Raw genomic sequence first — 19574 nt, 5'->3', positions numbered from 1 at the left:
AATCAGTGCTCATAGATTGCTGGTTGGAAGATGTTTTGGTCTTTCTGTTCCCTTGTTGACTGTCTCTTTTGCACAGTATATAGATATTGGTTATGTCTATGTGTCTATTGATGGGTAATTTGTCAAAGTGGCAGACTTCTAGAAATTCTGAATTTGGCTTGGTCCAACCAAAAAAATTCAAAAATGTTCAAAAATGAAAGGAATGGACAAAGGGTTTGAGAATAAGTTAGAAAACTGCAATTTTGTCCCCAGGGAAACTGCAAAACAGTTCTGGCTCATTAAGTAGTTTTGAACTACTTAGCTCTGCCTAATTCATACACAGTGCAGTGGGTCAGGTCTGCTTTAGGAAGAGTGGTGTGTTCATAAAGGAAAACAAAATACTCCCTAGGACCGTGATGGCGAACCTACGGCACACGTGCCACAGGTGGCACACGGAGCCATATTGGTGGGCACACAAGCTCAGCTCCAGCGTGCATGCGTGTGCCGGCCAGCTGATTTTCGGCCTGCTGGGCCCACTGGAAGTCAGCAAATGGGCTGAGGGCCCCCGGGGGTTCGGAAAGGCCGTTTTCACCCTCCCCAGACTCCTAGAAAGGCTCTGGAGCCTGGAAAGAGAAAAAAACGGGCCTACCGGGCCCACCGGGCCATCGCGTGCCAAAAGGGGGGAGTGCAGGGGGTTGTGCGCACATGCGCGAAGGGGCAGGGCGCATAGAATTATGGGTGGGCACATGCACGCACAACCCCCCTCGCGCTCCACCTGCTTTTGGCACGCAATAGCAAAAAGGTAAGCCATCACTGCCCTAGGAGTACTCCTGATTCCTCTTAAAACAGAATTTTTAAATCAAAAACAGAATGGGATTAAGCAAGACAAGAATTTAACACCAAATCCCAAAATGCATTTTAAAAAAATAAGTAAAAATAGACAGATTCCTTGTGTGTCCAATCACACTTGGCCAATAAAGAATTTTCTAGTTTAATATCATTCAACTTTGTATAACAGCAGGAGAGGCTGAACTGGTGCCTGGGCATTTTGCTTGATGCACAGTTATCTGTCCAATGTGATCTCATGACAGCTTCTTAAATCAGTCATCTGAACCAGAGTCTTTCTGATTTAGATCCAGTCTATTACATCCCAGTTCTTATCAAACTCTAATTTCACTGGAGCTCTATCACAATTGGATAAAAATGTGTGCAGCAGGACATTTGGAATTGCCCAATGTCAATAAGAAAGGACATTTGTTTCATGAAGAAAGAACAGCTGTGTTAACATTGCAGTTAGTCCTGCCATAATGGAAAATGAAAGAGAGCAGAGTCTGTACAAAGCATTGGCAGAGTTACTGAAAAGAGACACGATTTGTTAAAAATATTTTTTTCTGCGTTATTCACAGTCTAGAGGAACTAAACAAATAGAAGAAACTTTTCTGGGCAGTGCAGATTTAGGTACCATTGGTTTGTTCATGGTTCAAATTTTATTTGGAAGTCATAAATGCAATACCTCCCTGCTATTTATTAAAGGAACCCAAACTTCTTTCAGGCTTCTACATGAACTTGAAGAAAGGTATTGCTGCTTTAAGGAATTAACTCATTAAAGTGAACATTACTCTTAAAGCAGAGGCATCTTTTTTCCAGACTTACAGAAAAAGCTGAAAAAGGGGGCTACTTTAATGAACAGCAGAGAGCTGCTGTGCTGATATGATGTCTGAAGCATTTCTTTTGAAGGATGTTCAAAGCATGTGTAGTCCTAATTGGAAAGAAGGATGGCTTCTAAAATATAATGGCCTTAAATAAATTTAACACGTTTCTATATAATTAAGTTATTAATAGTTTAAATGTCACAATAATACAAAATGTCATTTCCATATAATGAGACCCAATGTCTTTGATGATCAGATCCTAAATAGCTATCTCAAGTTTCTCTTGTTTGAGACTTTCCAAAATCCTACAGTTCACATTTAGGAATAGACTCATCCTGATCATTATTGTGCTCATAGAATAATTTAAAATAGAACGTACAAGACCAAATTATCCCTGGTAGACAAAAGTAACAATGCATGTGATTTGCATATTAAAGTTCATAGTAAGAATCTTTTCTCTTCTGATCATTTCAGCTAAGGCACTCACAGGAAAATATCCTGTGTTGAAATGTCCTGTGTCATGTTTGTGGTTATAGCATGTCTATTGATGTCCTTTGCTCAGGCTTTCTTAAAAGTAGCTGCAAAGTTAAAGAAGAAAAATTAAGTCTATTCAAACAGGTCTGACATAAGATGGTATGATTTATATTGCCAAAGAGTTTACTATTGTTTTCTTCATAGATATATATGATCACTTACTGCCCTATGAAGAATATCCATGGTTCCATACGAAACAAAAATAGCCAGAAGATTACTTTCAAACGTTGACTTGCAAAATACTGTAGCATGGAAAGTCTTAAAGTTTCTGAGGCATCCTAAGCTAGCTAAATGATTGTAAGTTGAAACCTAGGGCAGCATTTAAGTGATTTAAACCAAGATCTTCACTGTGGCAACACTAGGATTATATAGCTCTTCATTTCAAAGAGTGATGACATTTTAGACCTAAATAAGCAAGACTGGTACTAAAATATAATGAGTTTTTCCAAAAAAAGAAGAAGAAATTGCTCATATTTCTTTAAAAGAGATATAAATCATACGAGAATCATTGCTATTAGAAAATCTTGAATAATTAAAGAAAATTTTAAAAGGATTAATGCAACTGCAATATTTTCTCACTCCTTGCCCCCCAGTAAGAGTGACTAGAAAATTATCAACACAGGCCATGTTCCTTCCTGTAATTAAATAAATGTATGAAATATGCTCATTACTTTTTTATAGACTGTACATGCCATTCGTATAATGACACAATCTTCTGATCCTGTGTTTCAAGGCAAGGTAGTGAAAAGATAAAACTTTGAAAATACATTATATAGTATATTCCCTTTATCTCTATTTTGGAAGAAACTTTACTTTTTTTAGCCATCTGCATGATCTACCTATAGTTAAATGAAAACCAATGGTTGGTGTTTTTATTGAACAAATATTTTCTTTTAAAATTTTAGCTTTGTTTCCTATCATATAATTTTAAGCTTCTTGGAGCAAATGAATTATATATGTTTCAATAAATACATAAGATTTCATAAGCTTTTTTAATTTAGCTTTAAAGACACTGAAGATTGAACTGAAGTCTTCTTCTGAGCTTGGACGATTAAGAATATTTTTTTAAAAAAATGATTTATATGCCGCCCTTCTCCGGAGACTCAGGGCGGCTTACAGTGCGTTAAGCAATAGCCTTCATACTTTTGTATATTTTATACAAAGTCAGCTTATTGCTCCCACAAACTGCGTCCTCAATTTACCTACCTTAGAAAGGATGGAAGGCTGAGTCAACCTTGAGCCTGGCAAGATTCGAACTTACTTTAATTGCAGACAGCTGGTGTTAAATTACAGTGCCTTATCTGCAGAGCTATCCAGGCTCTATTCCTATAACAGATACTGTCCATTTGTACAGACTGATTTTTAGACATCATATAAGCTTCTATCTTGAGAATTTATTTCCTCCTGCAGTAGTCCTTATCTTTTACAGAACAAATTCCTCACATAGCTCAAAGAACCTCTAACATGCAGATATGTTATTGACAAAATGATTTAAGCTGACTTAAAGCTACCTAAAGTAGTGGAAACATCAAAAAAGGCAAACGTAACTGAACAGAAACAGGATAGGAAGATCAAAGCAACAGTGATAAAGGATCTCTCTGTGCTCGGTCCCCAGTCTCGATTTCAAAGGAGAAAAAGGCAGTTTATATAATTCAATTCTTTTTATTAAATGTATTACAGCTAGGTTGAAACCTCAGGGATGAGAATTCAGGGAGAGTCTTTTCTTTATTAGGTGAGAATATATCAGCAGCAGATGTCAAAAATACAATATTTTCTGGCCTTTCGATAACATCCTCCTCAAAGTTGAATTTTTCTTCAGTATTTCAATAACAGCTTCATATGGAGATTCTTATCTGAGATAAAACTCTTGCTTCTTGTTATGAATTACCTGGTCAGTTGGCCATCCTCCTAGTGATCTTGAAACAAACGGAATACCTGTTCAAATTCTTATAGGCTTTCCATTTTATAGTATAAAAAGCAACAGGAAGACTGTTGTGCATTTTTGGTGACAACTAAATTTCCCATCACTGTCTGCAAAAAGGACCTACTTTCTGCCTCATTGGATCCCTAGGGCAATGAGCAAGAAATGGAGCAACTACATACAGCTCTAGCAAGATAAGTATTCCAGATACATAAATGAAGAAATGAAAATGATCTCTTATTTTGCTGTCCAGATAGATTTTGTTTGTTTGTTCCTTTTGCTTAATGTGAAGTAGAAGGCAATTGACAAATGTATATTTTTGATGTTAACCAATTTATCAATTTTTACTCACTACTTGTGAAAATATCAATGAAAGATAAGAATATCAGTTATAAAATTCAGAAGACCAGAGATCTAACAGTTGTTGCACATCATTTACATTCTCAATCACACAATCAAATATCTAAAACAATATTAACAGTCATGGAATAGGTACTAATGTAACTATTACATTAACTAATTAACTATTATGTAACTTAGGGAAAGATGCAGTATGTAATTAAGCATCTTAATTAAATTAAATATGAATACTTTAAAATAAAACGATCATAATGAAATTAAAATCATTTAAATGACTTTCCATTGTGAAAACCCACACTGATCTCCATTGAAACTGTGGGGAATATATAACAGAGGAGACAGATTTATTCACATACATATCTACATTCATTCACACACATACTCATACATGGACTTCAGGGCACCAAGCGAACTTCCCAAAATTTGGAGTTCTAGCATTTAGGGGCAGCCACTAGAAAGGCACTTTCTCTTTTCCCAAACAAGTAAATCTTTTCCCCCTTGAAAGAAAAGGGCTCTTTCCCAACATCTTAGATAACAGGAAGGCCAATATGGAAAGAGATAATACCTAAATGTGTTCTGCTGTCAAAGAAATTTTCAAAACTCTCTTCTGGATATTTTAACTTATTTAATTATAGTTCACAATATGTAGGAGATGACCAAGCTGAGCCCAAGGGAGGGGTCAAGCTTGTCATCAGTCTAGAGTCCCTAGGAGCCCACAAGAGATCTACAGTAAGTCCAGCCCTCTTTGAATTCCATTGACTCTTGTTTGCTGCCAATTTACTTTGACTGTCAGTAGTTCAGATACTTGTGGAACGTGTTAGCATGCAATAAACCTGTATTTGAACTGCCTTACCTTCTGATTTCTTGCATTTGACACAATGTGACATTTTTAAAAATTGATAAATAAAATGGTGCTACCAATTTTTAAGATAATTAAATGAGATAAATTGTACAAATATATGTTACAGGTAACTAATATTATGTAGAAATGAAATTATAGTTATTTGGAATCACCAAATAAATGGGTTGAATAAATGTAGCAAACTTTCTGCACTGGAATTATATTTCATACATCTGTGAATATACCTAGACTGTCAGATTAACAAAATGGAAAAATCCAGATCAATTATAACTACTATATATGGTATATAGAAGGTTTATATAATTTTGTTTGTTTGTTTTTTTAAGTTTTTTATTTTTTTATTTATTTTTTACACACATATCAAGGTTATATATTTTTGACAAACATGTAGAAATGTTTCAATCCATTAGAGCCTTGGTTGTGCAGCGGACTAAGTGCTGTTATGTAGCACTTAGCAGCCAGCTGCCTGCAATTAGTGCGAGTTCAAATCTCACCAGGCTCAAGGTTGACTCAGCCTTCCATCCTTCGAGGTAGGTAAATTGAGGACCCGGATTGTGGGGGCAATAAGCTGACTTTGTAGAAACACTGCTTATGGGGGCCAAAAGCCCTAATAAGCAGGTTTTTTATAAAAAAATGAAGGCTTTTGCTATAAGTGCATTGTAAGCCGCCCTGAGTCTTCAGAGAAGGGCGGCATATAAATTGAACTAATAAAATAATAAATAAAATAAATTAATTCCTGTGGATCTACAGGTATTACAAAGCTCACAGACAAATCAAATCAAATCAAAATGTTTTTTCCAATCCATTATCATTTTGACCATAAATGCTAAACAAATTTCTCTAGTTGAATGACAAGTGGTGTAATGTGTATAATGCCCCAGTCTCTGGGCATGCATGTATGTCTTTTTCACAAATCCAATTACAACTGTGGGAACAGCTTGTAGTATTGCTGATCACATTTGTTTCCCTATATGTTATTGTTTTCAGTATTCGTAAGCGTGTGTTATGTATTGTAAACTGGCACTCTATCTCAAACTAGCTAGACAATAGATATGTCCATTTGGTATTGGAGATGTCAGGTATTGTCCTGCTTTTTGTTTCTCCAAATATTGTATAGATTTGTTCAAAATCTGAATGAATATAAATGCTAAAAAATTTTCTGAAAAGAGGCAGAAACCTGAAAGTAGTTGAATTAGTCTAGGCTTTGCATAAATTTGGAAACTTCTAATGGGGATTAAAGGATACGGGAGACTTTAAAAGAATCCTTTCAAAGAAAATCTCATTCATACATTAGGAAGCCTTAGTCAAAGTTTGAGTTAGGGTTAGTTTGTTATAAGCCAAATGTAGGCATATAGGAAGAAGAAGGCTTTCATTTGATCTATTGGATTTATAATATTTGATCCACAATTGATTTAAAGTATGAAGTTTAGGCTTATCTAGATTCTCTAAATTCTCTTTATGTAAGATGCTGAGAACATCCTTGAGAAGAAAAATTTCACATTCACACTTTGCTAGTTGTCCAAAATTGTGGAAACCTTTTGGGAAAAGTATATTTTTGAGGTTTGATGGCTAATAACACCACATTTTTGGGGAGTTTCAGGATAATCATATTCCACTGCTGGAATGGCCTGGGAATAGCCCAGACCTTAACCCAATTGAAAATCTATGGCGCCGACTAAAGAACCTTGCTAGTCAGAAGCGACCCAGCAATAAAACTCAGTTAATAGAAGCAATCATTCAATCTTGGTTTCGCATTATAACAGCTGCAGAAATAAAAAAAACTTGGTTTACTCCATGGGAAGAAATTGTAAGGCCATAATTCATGCTAAAGGTTACCCAACTAAGTATTAACTGACATGATAATTTTTGTATATCTCGTTTTTTCTACGTGTTTCTACTTTTCTTCTTTATATTGTAACTGCTATTCTAATAGCAAATCCTTCATAAAAGTCATTGCATTACATTCTTGATTAAATTATGTTTCCATTGATATATAATTTTATGGTACTACTCCAAAAAAAAAAGTGGTGTTATTAACTAGTTTTAGAAAATACACTTTTCCCAAAAGGGTTTCCACAATTTTGACCACTACTGAAGCTGGGAGGAGAGCGGGGGAAGGAGAAGTGACTGTAGCTACTTTTTAAATTTTCCTCTGACTTTCTCCATTGACAGACTAATAGTAAAGGAGACCAGAAGAAATTTATAAATGAGTGCATTTAGTACAAATGCATTTTTACTGTTATTAAAAATCACATAAATAAGAAATTATTTTATGGAGGCAGATATGCCAAATATTCATTAAAATATAAATTCCAGCCCCAAAACGATGTATGCTATCCCTGTAAATGATCATAAATTGAATGCCAGATTACTCTCATAGATCATACAAGGACAGATTGCACAGTATTTCACATTACATGGGTTATTTAGATTTAAGTTAAGACTTGTATTAAAGTAAAAAGATAAAGTTTAAGCAAGCATTGCTTTTATTGCATTTGTTCCTAAAATGATTGCACTTATTCTATTAAGACACAGTGATAATATATTATTGATTGTTTCAATTATATTCATTATTGGTGTAGTATAAATGCTAATGGTCTTTTGAACCTGAGAAGAACTTATTTTACCATCCATATCTATTTCATAAAGTGGCTAATGTTTAAAAAGGCATCAATTAGTTTTGTATGTTTTATCTCAAATGCCAAATCCATGCACAAGTACCAAATTCTTCCAGAATCTTCATTCTCAGACTACATTTTTTTCTATGGGGCCTATTAAGTCCCAAGTTTCTTTCTGCCTCAATAAAATATTTACAGTTCCCAAGATTTAATTTGGAAATCTAGGCTGAAGGTAACTGAAGCCTTAGGAAGAAAGCAATAGTTTCCGTTCTTTGTTTTCTCATTTCCTCTTATTATGGCTAGGAAGAAAAGCATAAATACTTAACAATTCTCTGCTGTTCCATTCTCCACTGTGGAAAAACTCTGTGAAGAAGACAAAAGAACGGCTAAGGAAAAGTTATAATTACAAATCCAGACCATGACTTCTAGCACGGAAACCTGGTTAACATTATATAACTGAACTGAATTGACTGCATTATCCAAGTTAATAGCTGAACTGATCCCCTTCCTCTTTTTTTGGGGGGGAGGGGGTCAATTCTGTTTTTCTTAATTCTGTTTTCTTTTATTGCTGTTCCCAGGGTGCTGGTTGCACTGCACTAGTGGTAGCTGTGGTAGCAAGAAAACTAGAACTTACCAAAGCTGAAAAACATGTACATAATTTCATGATGGATACCCAGCTAACTAAAAGAGTAAGTTATAATATAAACAATTTTTGGATATTTTTATAACAACATCTTGTTTAATTCTGTTCTCTGATCAGGATACTTCTAAAAACTGGATTTGGAACGTTGAATATTCAGTTTCTAAATTTTGAAGCACCATATCAATTTTAAGTACAGGACCCAATGTCATGTGAGCAAAAACTGCACAAAGAGAAAACATTCTGTTCCTTTATTTTCCCATCTTCTTTCTCCTCCCCCCCTCTTCCCCACAGCTTTCTGGTGAAAATTACTACTGAATGCATTTTACAGTTTAAAAGAATGTTAAAGAAGAGCACATATTGGAAAATACGAATCACAAAATCATAAATGATAGTGTGCATAAGGAAAGGAATGGAAGACATTCCTAACACCTTGCTCCATTCTGCTGATGTGAATCATTACAATCTGCTCTGTGTATTTGGTCCAGTTTGGTAGATTTGAAGAAGTTGTTATGGTTGGAAGTCTCGGAACATAATCCAAAGATAAGCATAAAATGTGTGTGTGTGTGCGCACGCACCAGCTAAAAATAATTTAAATTTCAGTACATGTATTGAATCTATTTATATGTAGCAAGTACATAGTGTTATGTCTGAAATGTACTTTCTGTTTGCAGATAATATTAAATACACTTTTAAATGAAAGTGTTTGGAAACAGAAGTTACTGTTTTACTCTTCAGCATTCCAACTTTTAATTATAATCAGTTCTCTAGAAATATATGTAAAGCATGTTCCAAACCTTTAACTTTGTTTCATCTTTTTTTTCCCCATGGAGAGAAAACACTCCATGGCAACACAAAATAAAGGAGAAATTCCTTCATATGGAGAATACGGCAGTAGGCCAACATGTTCATCACACAGGGGAGTCTGCAGAGTATGGTTTTTAAAAAAGGCCACAATGGTGCAATTGAAGGTCCACTCATATTTGTATGTGTGGGACACATAAAAAAGAAGCATCATGGCCGCCATCTTGACTTTTCTTATCCTTACATCTTTGCATGTATCGAACAACAAGGTGATGACAACAGGTGTTTGTTCCTTGAAGAACCAATCAAAGGATAGTTGTTATCATTCCATGAGCTATCTAAAACACTTTTCCTCAGGAGCATTTTCTCCTGTAAATGTTTATGATAGAAAATATGTTCATATGTCCCTTGGAAGGGACATAATTTGAATTCAGACATCCTGATGTGTGTTTTATTTTGTTTTTGTTAAATAGGTGAAAAATGCAGCTGCCAATGTACTCAGGGAAACATGGTTAATTTATAAAAACACCAAGCTAATAAAAAAGATAGACCACGCAAAAGTAAGAAAACATCAGCGCAAATTCTTGCAAGCTATTCACCAGTAAGTACTCTTTGATTTGTTTGTTTTGCCCTTGCGAGTCTGTTGTGATAATCCCATAGGTTTGGCTTCCAGACAACTGCCTCAAATTTGACTTTCTATTTATTCCATTTAATATTCCATAATGTTCCATATATGGTACTGCATCAGATACTGAGCATATTTGCATATTTAATGGAGCTTCCTTCTATTTTCCTCCTGTTTCACTCCTTAATAGGCCCTAAATCTGCTCCAGAGGATCCTGTCCTTTGAAACAGATTTTGGGCCGGCTGGGTAGAATAGAAGAGAGAATGGGGAGGGGTGATAGGTTGGATGATACGTTGGCAGATTCCTTTTTCCAACAGAATGGAATGAATAAATATACTCTTTATCTCAGGAAGAAAGTTATTTCTTTCTGAATATGCATTTCTGCTGAAAGGAAACAAAAGCAAAAAGAAGTCTGGTCCAAAATTCTGCAGATGAATATGTATTCATATAAACAGCCAAATCTACACAAGAATTATGCCCATAGCTCTAAAACCAAAGATAACAAAGGCATCGCATGAATATTTGTGGTGGTGGGAGATGGGAAAATGAATAGAAATAAAAATGTTGCATGCAGCCATATCCATCCCCTTTACCTGGAACTTTTCAATATGAATTATTTTGATTGTTTAAAAGCAAATGCATTTCATATATATGACTTGTTTAGAGTACAAACTGTGCTAGTACATTAGATGACAGATAAGAATTTCTGGAGGATCATCTTATCATTTAATGGGTTAAATAGTGTTAAAATTGAATAAATAATATTGGTATTAACCTTTAGGATAATATGATCAAATCAAAATATTTTAATTACAGCCATTAAAGGTTTTGGCAAAATGCCAATTGCATTTTATGTGTTAAAGCTGTGATGATTTGGAATGATAAACTTATTTAAAAAGCAATATTACTAAAATAAGATATATATTTGGTAAAAAAGAAAAAAGAAACTTGTTGGTTCCACTTTAACATAGAAAATGTAAGAACAAACCATGATTTTGAGGTGGAAACTTTGGGAACTGTATGCTCTTTGCAAATAAAATAAAAGCAATACATGTTCCACGTTATATTTCTGTCTTATGTACATTTTTGAGAAATAGTCCTTTGCTGTTTTCTCAGAAAAGGGAGTCACCAAAATCTTGATAAGCAGAAAGTGTTGTGCTGTCATGTTTCTATGACTGTTACACAAAAAAAAATGTTTTAAATAATCTTAAATTGTACATCTATATCTGGATTCCGAATCCTAATGTTAACTATGATTTGCTGAAACAAGACATTATACAACTGTGATTTCAAAGTGACTCATCTCAATAGATCATATTAATATTATTAATAAATTGGGCGTCATTAAAAGTTGTTAAGCAAAAGTGAAAGCAAAAGTTTCCAGTCTCTTCATCATGGCTGTGAAGACCATGAAGCTCACTGTAATATATAAAGTTAATTTACAGTTTAGCATAAGTTTAAATAATTCCAATAAACAGTAAACATTTGTTTTCTTCTTTTTTTTTTCCTTTCACTGCATCTAGAGTAAAAAGGGAAATGTGACATCTGTACAATGAACGTTTTGATCATGGCTCTCACTATGGCAGGGGTGAATTTAGTCACATATATTATATGCCAGAGTGAAGGAGAGATAGATTTTGTAAATGTCTTTTTTTTTCTTGTGCTATTGATTTGACCATATTAAATAGCTATAATAGTATTTCCGTTTCAGCCTCAGTAGAGTAGAAGAGGCTGAATTAAATCAATGGCTATATAATATGTTCAAGCAAAATTCAATATCTACAAATATTTATGTGGTTTAGCAAACATGAGGTTCAACAATGCTGTATATAGAAAAGGGCATGATAATATACAATGAAATATGCTTTCAAAAATATGTTTATATGAAATTTTTATTCCTTTATTTTTTACTTTAAAAGTATAGTCTAGAAAAAATTAGAATTTGTTGCATTTTCTTCAGGTACTTTGGAAGGCAAGAACTGGATATGAGAATTGCAAAACATATCTGAGTTCAGATCACATTTCATAGTAGTGTTATATAGTCGTGCATGCTTGGAATTAAGTTGACCATATTTACAACTAGATGTAATCTCTAGAGAGAACTAGCAGATGATCAGTCTGTGTATCATTACATTTAATGCTAGTTGAATTCACAGCAATGATTTGACCCCTAAACAGAACAGGATGGCAATTAATTGCAACACATTTTTTCTACGAGAATGTAATTTTTAAAATTTATTTTTTAAACTTACCATGCTTCCTGCTAGTTCATATTTCAAGAAAGATGTTTGAGCCTCCCTCCTGAAATAAAACTATATTCTAAAAGCTTTGCTCCATTAATTTCAAAACTGCTGCATAAGGTTATGCTTCTTCTGCTATTGAGTAGGAAATAACTTAGAACCATTTTTATAATCTTCCTTTCTTATGCAGAGTTCTGCATTTCTTGGCCTTTCAATGATGCCTGTGTGGCATTACTAAATCCTACCACATGTAGGAAATAATCTGCTTCTTCCTCTGAAGTTATCCCCTGCATTCTCATATTATTATCAGCCCTCTCTTTTGGACTTCGATGCAATTGTTAAAAAAAAAATATTTAATTTGATGATGACATATCCCAAACATACAACCTTCCCAATCTTTTAGCGAATGATGGGGAGGGGGTAGGAATCATTGCTCTGCATCTACTTTAGAAAAAACACACTTTAGCATCTCTTATGCCCTTTGTCTTTCATTTGAAGAGCTTAACTCCTTGCTATATCCCTGACTTTCATATCATGGTGGCAAACTGCAGAAAGTGAGACAAACCAACGGTGGGTGACTTGAGTTGTATGTATACTCTACTGCAGGGTTCTCTAACCTTGGCAACTTTAGAACTTGTGGACTTCAACTCCTAGAATTCCTCAACCAGCATGCGCTGGCTGAGGAATTCTGGGAGTTGAAGTCTACAAGTCATAAAGTTGCCAAGTTGGAGAACCCTACTCTACTGGGAACCGCTTTTAATTGCTTTCCATATGCCCCTCTTCCGAAATATTCCACCAATTCTTCCATCTTTCTTTCCTACCAGGAAAATTCTGGTCAAGAAAACAAAGGCTGAATTTGCCGTCTTCTTTTGGTGGTAGCAAATGAAGTACCCTTTTGTTAGGAAAAGGAGGGAAGATCAAACTTCCATCACACAGATGTACAAAGCATATTGCTATTTTATGGTGATCTATTTTCCCATTGATAAAAGTCATGCTGGGAAGGGAACTTAAGCTTTTATGTTACCCCTGTATTACTTTGTATATGTATAGCAAGGAATGTGAATAGATATCAATTAATTCAGTTGTGGTGAAATGGGGGTGTAGAGGGTGTAATGATTCAACAATGTTATCGTACATCTGAGTTGGGCACAGATTTCATTAGGCACGGACCCCCTGGCACCATAGGGAATATGTGAGAAGTACAAGCTATACAGATCCGATTGCATCCACTTGAACACCATCCCTTGTACTGATTTGTTTTAGAAAATGTTACAGTTTCTTTTCTTTGTTTTGTCTTTTATTTCAACAATGAAAATAGAGCTCGGAAGTAAGTTGTGTGAGCTGTTCCTTTAAAATTTGCAGAATTTACCTCTGTCTGCATGCAACAAATGGATACTTTATTTGTGAATTTCTATAGTCTGGTTGCTACTGTGGAACTGCAATCCAAAGTCATGAATTTTTTCTGTGATAAGTGAAGTTCAGAAGGGATGAATCAGAGTATCAATATTTCATAATTTACAGAGAAAGATCCGACTAGTTTCATTTTTAATCTGACTGTTGCAGCTAAGAAAATAATAGCGTAAAAAGGTTTTCCTCTCACAAGTTATGTAAGGCTAAGAACCTGAAAGATAGAAATACTCTCTTAGTAACACACATTTGTGAGGAAAAAAATTGGAACAGATTTTATACTTTTTCATACTTGTCCCATATGTCATATGAGGAAGGAAGGAGTATAAATTCTAAATTAATAACTGGCCTTTTTGTTTTCAAAAATAACTGGCAACCTAGTTTTAATACACTTCTGAATGGTTGTACAGACAAATCAACATGCCTAAAGATATATTCAAGTTGTGTTTATTTAACTGGCACTCTTGTTTTATTTCCTTTTTTGGTTTATGTTTACAACCACACAGGACCTTGTTAGATGTTTGTTCATAGATTCTTCCTCTTCCTGATATTATGAGGTTCAGCCTTTTCTTCTGACAGTAATGATGGGTTTGTGCAATTATAGCCATATTTTCATCTTCATTTCAAGCAGGCCTTTTAAAGGGAATTAGGAATCTTATGAATTCTGGGCATGTGAATTAGCCAGATTTCATTCTGAAGAAATAAAAGATGACCAAAAATTCCATAGGTATCTATCGGGAAAGGCTATATGATACCACTTTTAAGATAAATTGATTAAAATATGTAAATAAAAGCATTCCAAATTATGTATAAGAAGACAATTCCAGTGGAGTTGACGGAAATGACTTTGAAAAAAAGAACAGAGTAAAATTTCTATCCATCTGAGGTTACTGGTATTTCTTTAATGAGATATAGATTTACAGATATAAAAACATAGAGCACAGAACAGTGACAAATGAGAACTATATTATGGACTGAATAACTTCCTCATGCAGTTATCAGTAGTGGGCTATGTATTTAAACCAGTGAATTGTAGGTTTTTGCACAGATGCCTTTATTGCCAGTGCAACCCAGTGGTGATATATGGCCACCTAGAAAATAATCCTCTAAGCAATTCTTTGTGGCTATTGATTTCCAACATAAAGAATGTCCTTACCTGCAGGATTTCCATATTGGCTTTGGTATAGATAACAGTTCCTGGTGCACAAAAGAAACTACATATAAAACTGCTTCCCCTGATTGAATTAAAGAATGCTGTGCGAATAAGGAAATTTGGGGGCAGGGGGAATTGCAGTAAAAAACAGTGTGGGTGGAGGAGGGAACCACAAAATAGTTATTTCTGTCTTCCCCCCTTTTGAATTATGAGGACAAAAGAGCTGCCAGTTTCTGTCAATCTCAAATCAGCCTCTTTGGGGCGTAAACTCTGAGCACAAACTTTTGTATTACAATGCAGCATAATACACCCTGTTTTTCCTTTCTTACCATGTTCAGTTAATTAGCATGAATGGAATGACTTAGGCATCAAGGGAAGGATATACCCAGGGGTCTCTTTTACAGTATACCCATCTGATCTGCCTAAATGTTCCAGCTCAATCACTGAAAGATAAACAGGCTAACTAAACCAATTAAAAATTTTATCCATGTAGATTTTTTCTAAAGTACTTAGGTCATCTACAGCAACAAGGACAATAATAACATATTAACATAATATGTTATTAATAATATAATAATGACTAACATATTAATCATTTAGCTGCTGGTCAGATAAAAGTTTTTACATATTGAAAAGGAACTCACTTATCACTGTGTTTTCATCAGGTTCAAACACCTCCTAACCAAATCCATTTCAGACTGAAGAGGGCTTTTACCTGTATCTAATCATGTAGGCATAAGGAAGAAGTATAATTACTTAAGGTAACAATGAGGAGATTGCTCATTACTTCCTATGGCTACTTGCTAGGATACAGGAGCTTTAAGGAATGTTTTGGCTTTCTTTCATATACTATGGATAAATCCTTACTTCCCTCTTTGAATTCAGCGTTAACCATGGCAATTAGTAGTTTCGGGGACATCACATTTTCTTGCTCTCTCTTTCTTTTTTGCGGTGTTAAGGAAGCATGCTCTTCATTGTACCCAGACATATAACCAGTTATGACTGTACACAAAGTATTCAAGACATTGTCCATGCAGTTATTTGTTTAGATGCATGCCATATACAGGTTTTATGAGCTTTCAGACAAGAGATATCTGACTTGGATTTCTATCTTTTAGATTAAGAAGTGTTAAAATGGAACAAAGGAAACTGAATGATCAGGCAAACACTCTGGTGGACTTGGCGAAGGTTGGTACAATGTTATAAATGAACAGTATGTTTTCATACTTTTGTCGATCCACTTTAATTCATTTCTGAGCTTTGAGATTCAGTATAAATTGATTCAATGTATAATTAGAAAACTTGAGAGACAGAGTGATGTAGTGATTAAGGAGTTGAACTGGCATTGGGAAGACCCTGCTTCTAGTTCACTATCAGCTATGAAAACTGACCAGTCACTCTTTCTCAGGCCAATATAGTTCATAAGGTTGGGGTATGAAAAACTGAGAAGGGAGCACTACTAGACCTCCAGAATGAGGCAGGGTATAAACTTAATATTTAAATAAGTGAATCTGGAATTAAACCTACATAGGCTTTGGTCTCTTTTTGATTTTTGTGTATATGTGTACCTTTGAGCCATTCTTGACTTGTGGTGACTGCCCGGATAGCCACCAAGAAGTCATAAGAATCCCTAAGAAATTCATGATGTAACTGTTATACCAAGATACTCAAAGCAATTTCTATACACCACTTGACTGAAAGTCTACTTGAAATTGCTGCACATAATTAGCATTCTCTGGATGTGTCTGAGGTTCACATATACAATACTATCTTTGGAAATAGTATGTTTGAAGTAGATCATTTTCCATCTCTTTATGTTTAACGGAAGGTTTCTTTAATAGTATATTTATCATTACTTTTTTCTGACACAAAAAAATATAGCCATCCTCCAAAGAAGCCTTAATTATCTCTCTTAAGCATTGAGGCTGACTTTGCTATCAATTTAAGCAGCCGGGTGGATAGGATTATAGCAGGAGGTAACCCTTATTTTTTTCAAATCCTCTATCAGTATCCTTCAAATCCTCAAAATGAATATAACTTAAAACTATATGACAAGGAGCTGCCAATTTACATCATAATCCTCTGTCCCAACTCTGAAGTTTAGGTCAAGTTGAATTCAAATTACTTTATATTGTAAACTGCAGATAATAAGCACTGTACTACTCTGGCTCCTTATTCCCACCCTCTTGAAGAAAGAGGAATCACACAGAAAGTCTGGCCTATTCTGTGCATTTTTCTCTGCCTTCACTAACATGGAATACTGCTCCAGAAAAGGCTCTAGTCAGTACTTGATTCAGTTTGTTTTGAGATGTCATCCTTATGTTTCATTCTGGTTCATTGCCGTCAACTCCCTATTTAAACAGTAACATAATTAGTATTAAGGCTATCATGCTGCTTGACTGCTTGACTCAGTATAAGGCAGGATGTAAATCAAACCAAAACGACTGATGCGGCTTTGTAAAAGAGATGTGGACTCTTTGAAGCAATAGTACCTGCTCCTGGAGTATTCTGTGTTCTTAAGAGGGAAGTAAATCTCCAGGTCCCTTAAGGATCCAACAAGTTCCTGGGATGACGTGTTTTAACCAGCTCACTATTCCATGAAGGTTTATATCAGCAATCATCTCAAAACTGACCAGACTATAATCTGGCCATGGCAGCTGATTTATCCAGAGCCTCTCTCCTCTGTGATCATGAAATCCATCAAATTTAGAGTGAATCCTGCTGTTAGTGTAAGGCCAGTGAGTATGTAAAGGGTGCATGGGGGAATATGGACACAATATGTATAAACTATAATTGTTATGTAAGGTAGAGGGTGGCAGACACTGAGGGAAGGTCAATCAGCTATTAGGACTCCATGTTGTTGGGTTTGTATGGTGGTGGTTGATAAAAGAAAAAGAGGAGAAGGCTCAACTCTGATTAATTGGAAGTGTTTTGTTTTGTTTTGTTTTGTTTTGTTTTGTTTTGTGCCAAGGGTTCCAAGTGAGAGAAAAGACTCTTATCAGGTAGTTGCATTAGGTTGTTACTTTGATTTGCACAAATGCCAGGACTTCATCAATTAATACCATATTTTTGCATTTTTATTGCACTGCCTTTTCTTGGACTAGACTAGACCTGTACCACATTGCCTGTAACACTTACCTATCTGATTATATTATACTCAGCATCTCTTTTCAATCAGAGGAGCATTTCCTGCTTTGCTCTAGGTTAGAGGAATCTTGCAATATAACAGAAGGTAGACTTTGTAAACCCCTTAGTTGGCTCCTGGTGGGAAGAAGTATTGGAGTACCACATAGCCAGGAGTCAGAGTGGGGAATATGGGATAGAGTTTAAGGAATCATTTTGCACTATATAGAAAACAGGAAAACATACTATTGCATAATGTGCACTGAGACTTTTGGGAAAATAACATTTTTCTTCTGGTAATATTGAAGAAAAATGAAACAATTGATCTACTAAAATCTATTTCACAGGCAGAGAATCTTTACAGCTTCTGGGATAAATAGATTTCTAGACACGCATGATTCACGTTTGTGTATCTTTATTCTTCTGACGGATTTTTTATGCTTGACATGTGGAAGTGCTCCACCAAAAATTAATAGCTTCAGTTCAATGCAGAACATAGCATAAAAAAAATAAGTAAGTAAAATAGATTGGTTCCAGTTATGAATCTCTTTGTGTACATTCGCCTTACCTATGAGTGAAACTTGAACGTTGGAAAATATTGCTTAAAAATCTTGTTGGCGTAATATATTTCACCTTTTCTTTCTCCTTTTAGACTCAAAACATCATGTATGATATGATTTCGGACTTGAATGAACGAAGTGAAGACTTTGAGAAGAGGATTGTTAATCTGGAAACAAAACTGGAAACTTTAATTGGTAGCATCCAAGCTCTCCCTGGACTGATTAGCCAGACAATTAGCCAGCAGCAAAGGGAATTTCTTGAAGCTCAGATACAAAATTATGATAAGCATGTAACCTACAGTGCAGAACGATCAAGGTCTTTGTCTAGAAGACGAAGGTCTTCCTCTACAGCACCACCCACTTCATCAGAGAGTAGCTAGAAGAGAATAAGTTAACCACAAAATAAAGACTTTTTTGCCATCATATGGTCAATATTTTAGCTTTTATTGTAAAGCCTTATGGTTCTAATCAGTGTTATCTGGGTTCTGATGTCAGAATTCTGGAAACCTGAACACAAGTTTTAGGCCAAAATGAGTGAAAACTCTCTTTCTCTCTCTTTAATCTCTCTCTCTCTTTCTTTCTCTCTCTCTCTCTTTTCTTTTCAGATGCACAGTGAATGCACCTATTATTGCTATATAGATTGTTCCTCCTGTAATTTCACTAACTTTTTATTCATGCACTTCCAACAAACTTTATTACTACTACAGTATATAATATAATAAAAGGGTTACTTTCTGCACATAGTTGCTTGGTCACTTTGACTTTAACATTCCCAGCTCTGTTTTTTGTTTTTTTTAACATGGAAATGTAGAAAAAATGTTTTAATTATGAGAAGACCGAGCTCATTTTGTGTTTCTTTTCAAACAAGTTTTTATTTGACATTCTATGCAGGAAAAGATCGCAGGGATGATGCATTAATTTAAATTTAATTTAAAAGATTGGATGGTCTTTATTTAAAATTTTGCTTTTATTTATTTTATTTTTTTTGCATTACATGCCAGCTTGTGGAGGAAAAAAGTGAACAAGTTGTTTTTATTTATGAAAGTTCATTGATGAGAGCCACTGCATCCATATTTCCTCCAGTATATTAGCAGCA

General features: G+C 34.9%; 1 protein-coding gene across 2 annotated transcripts in view; it reads left to right on the top strand.

Moving 5' to 3' along the window:
- KCNN2 (potassium calcium-activated channel subfamily N member 2) overlaps positions 1–18898 on the top strand; it is a 78420-nt gene extending 59522 nt beyond the window's left edge. For both annotated transcript variants that reach the window (XM_070935724.1, XM_070935726.1), the window contains exons 6-9: positions 8505–8615; positions 9844–9971; positions 15914–15983; positions 18571–18898. In XM_070935724.1, coding sequence (XP_070791825.1) covers positions 8505–8615; positions 9844–9971; positions 15914–15983; positions 18571–18858 — 597 coding nt within the window. In that variant the 3' untranslated portion in view covers positions 18859–18898. The remainder of the gene's footprint in view (positions 1–8504; positions 8616–9843; positions 9972–15913; positions 15984–18570) is intronic.
- The last annotated feature ends 676 nt before the right edge of the window (positions 18899–19574 follow it).

This window comes from Pituophis catenifer, unplaced genomic scaffold (assembly GCF_029215685.1).
Source record: "Pituophis catenifer annectens isolate HBS135680 unplaced genomic scaffold, rPitCat1.0.hap2 SCAF_2, whole genome shotgun sequence".
Taxonomy (NCBI): domain Eukaryota; kingdom Metazoa; phylum Chordata; class Lepidosauria; order Squamata; family Colubridae; genus Pituophis; species Pituophis catenifer.
This window is presented reverse-complemented; position numbering and strand designations above follow the sequence as displayed.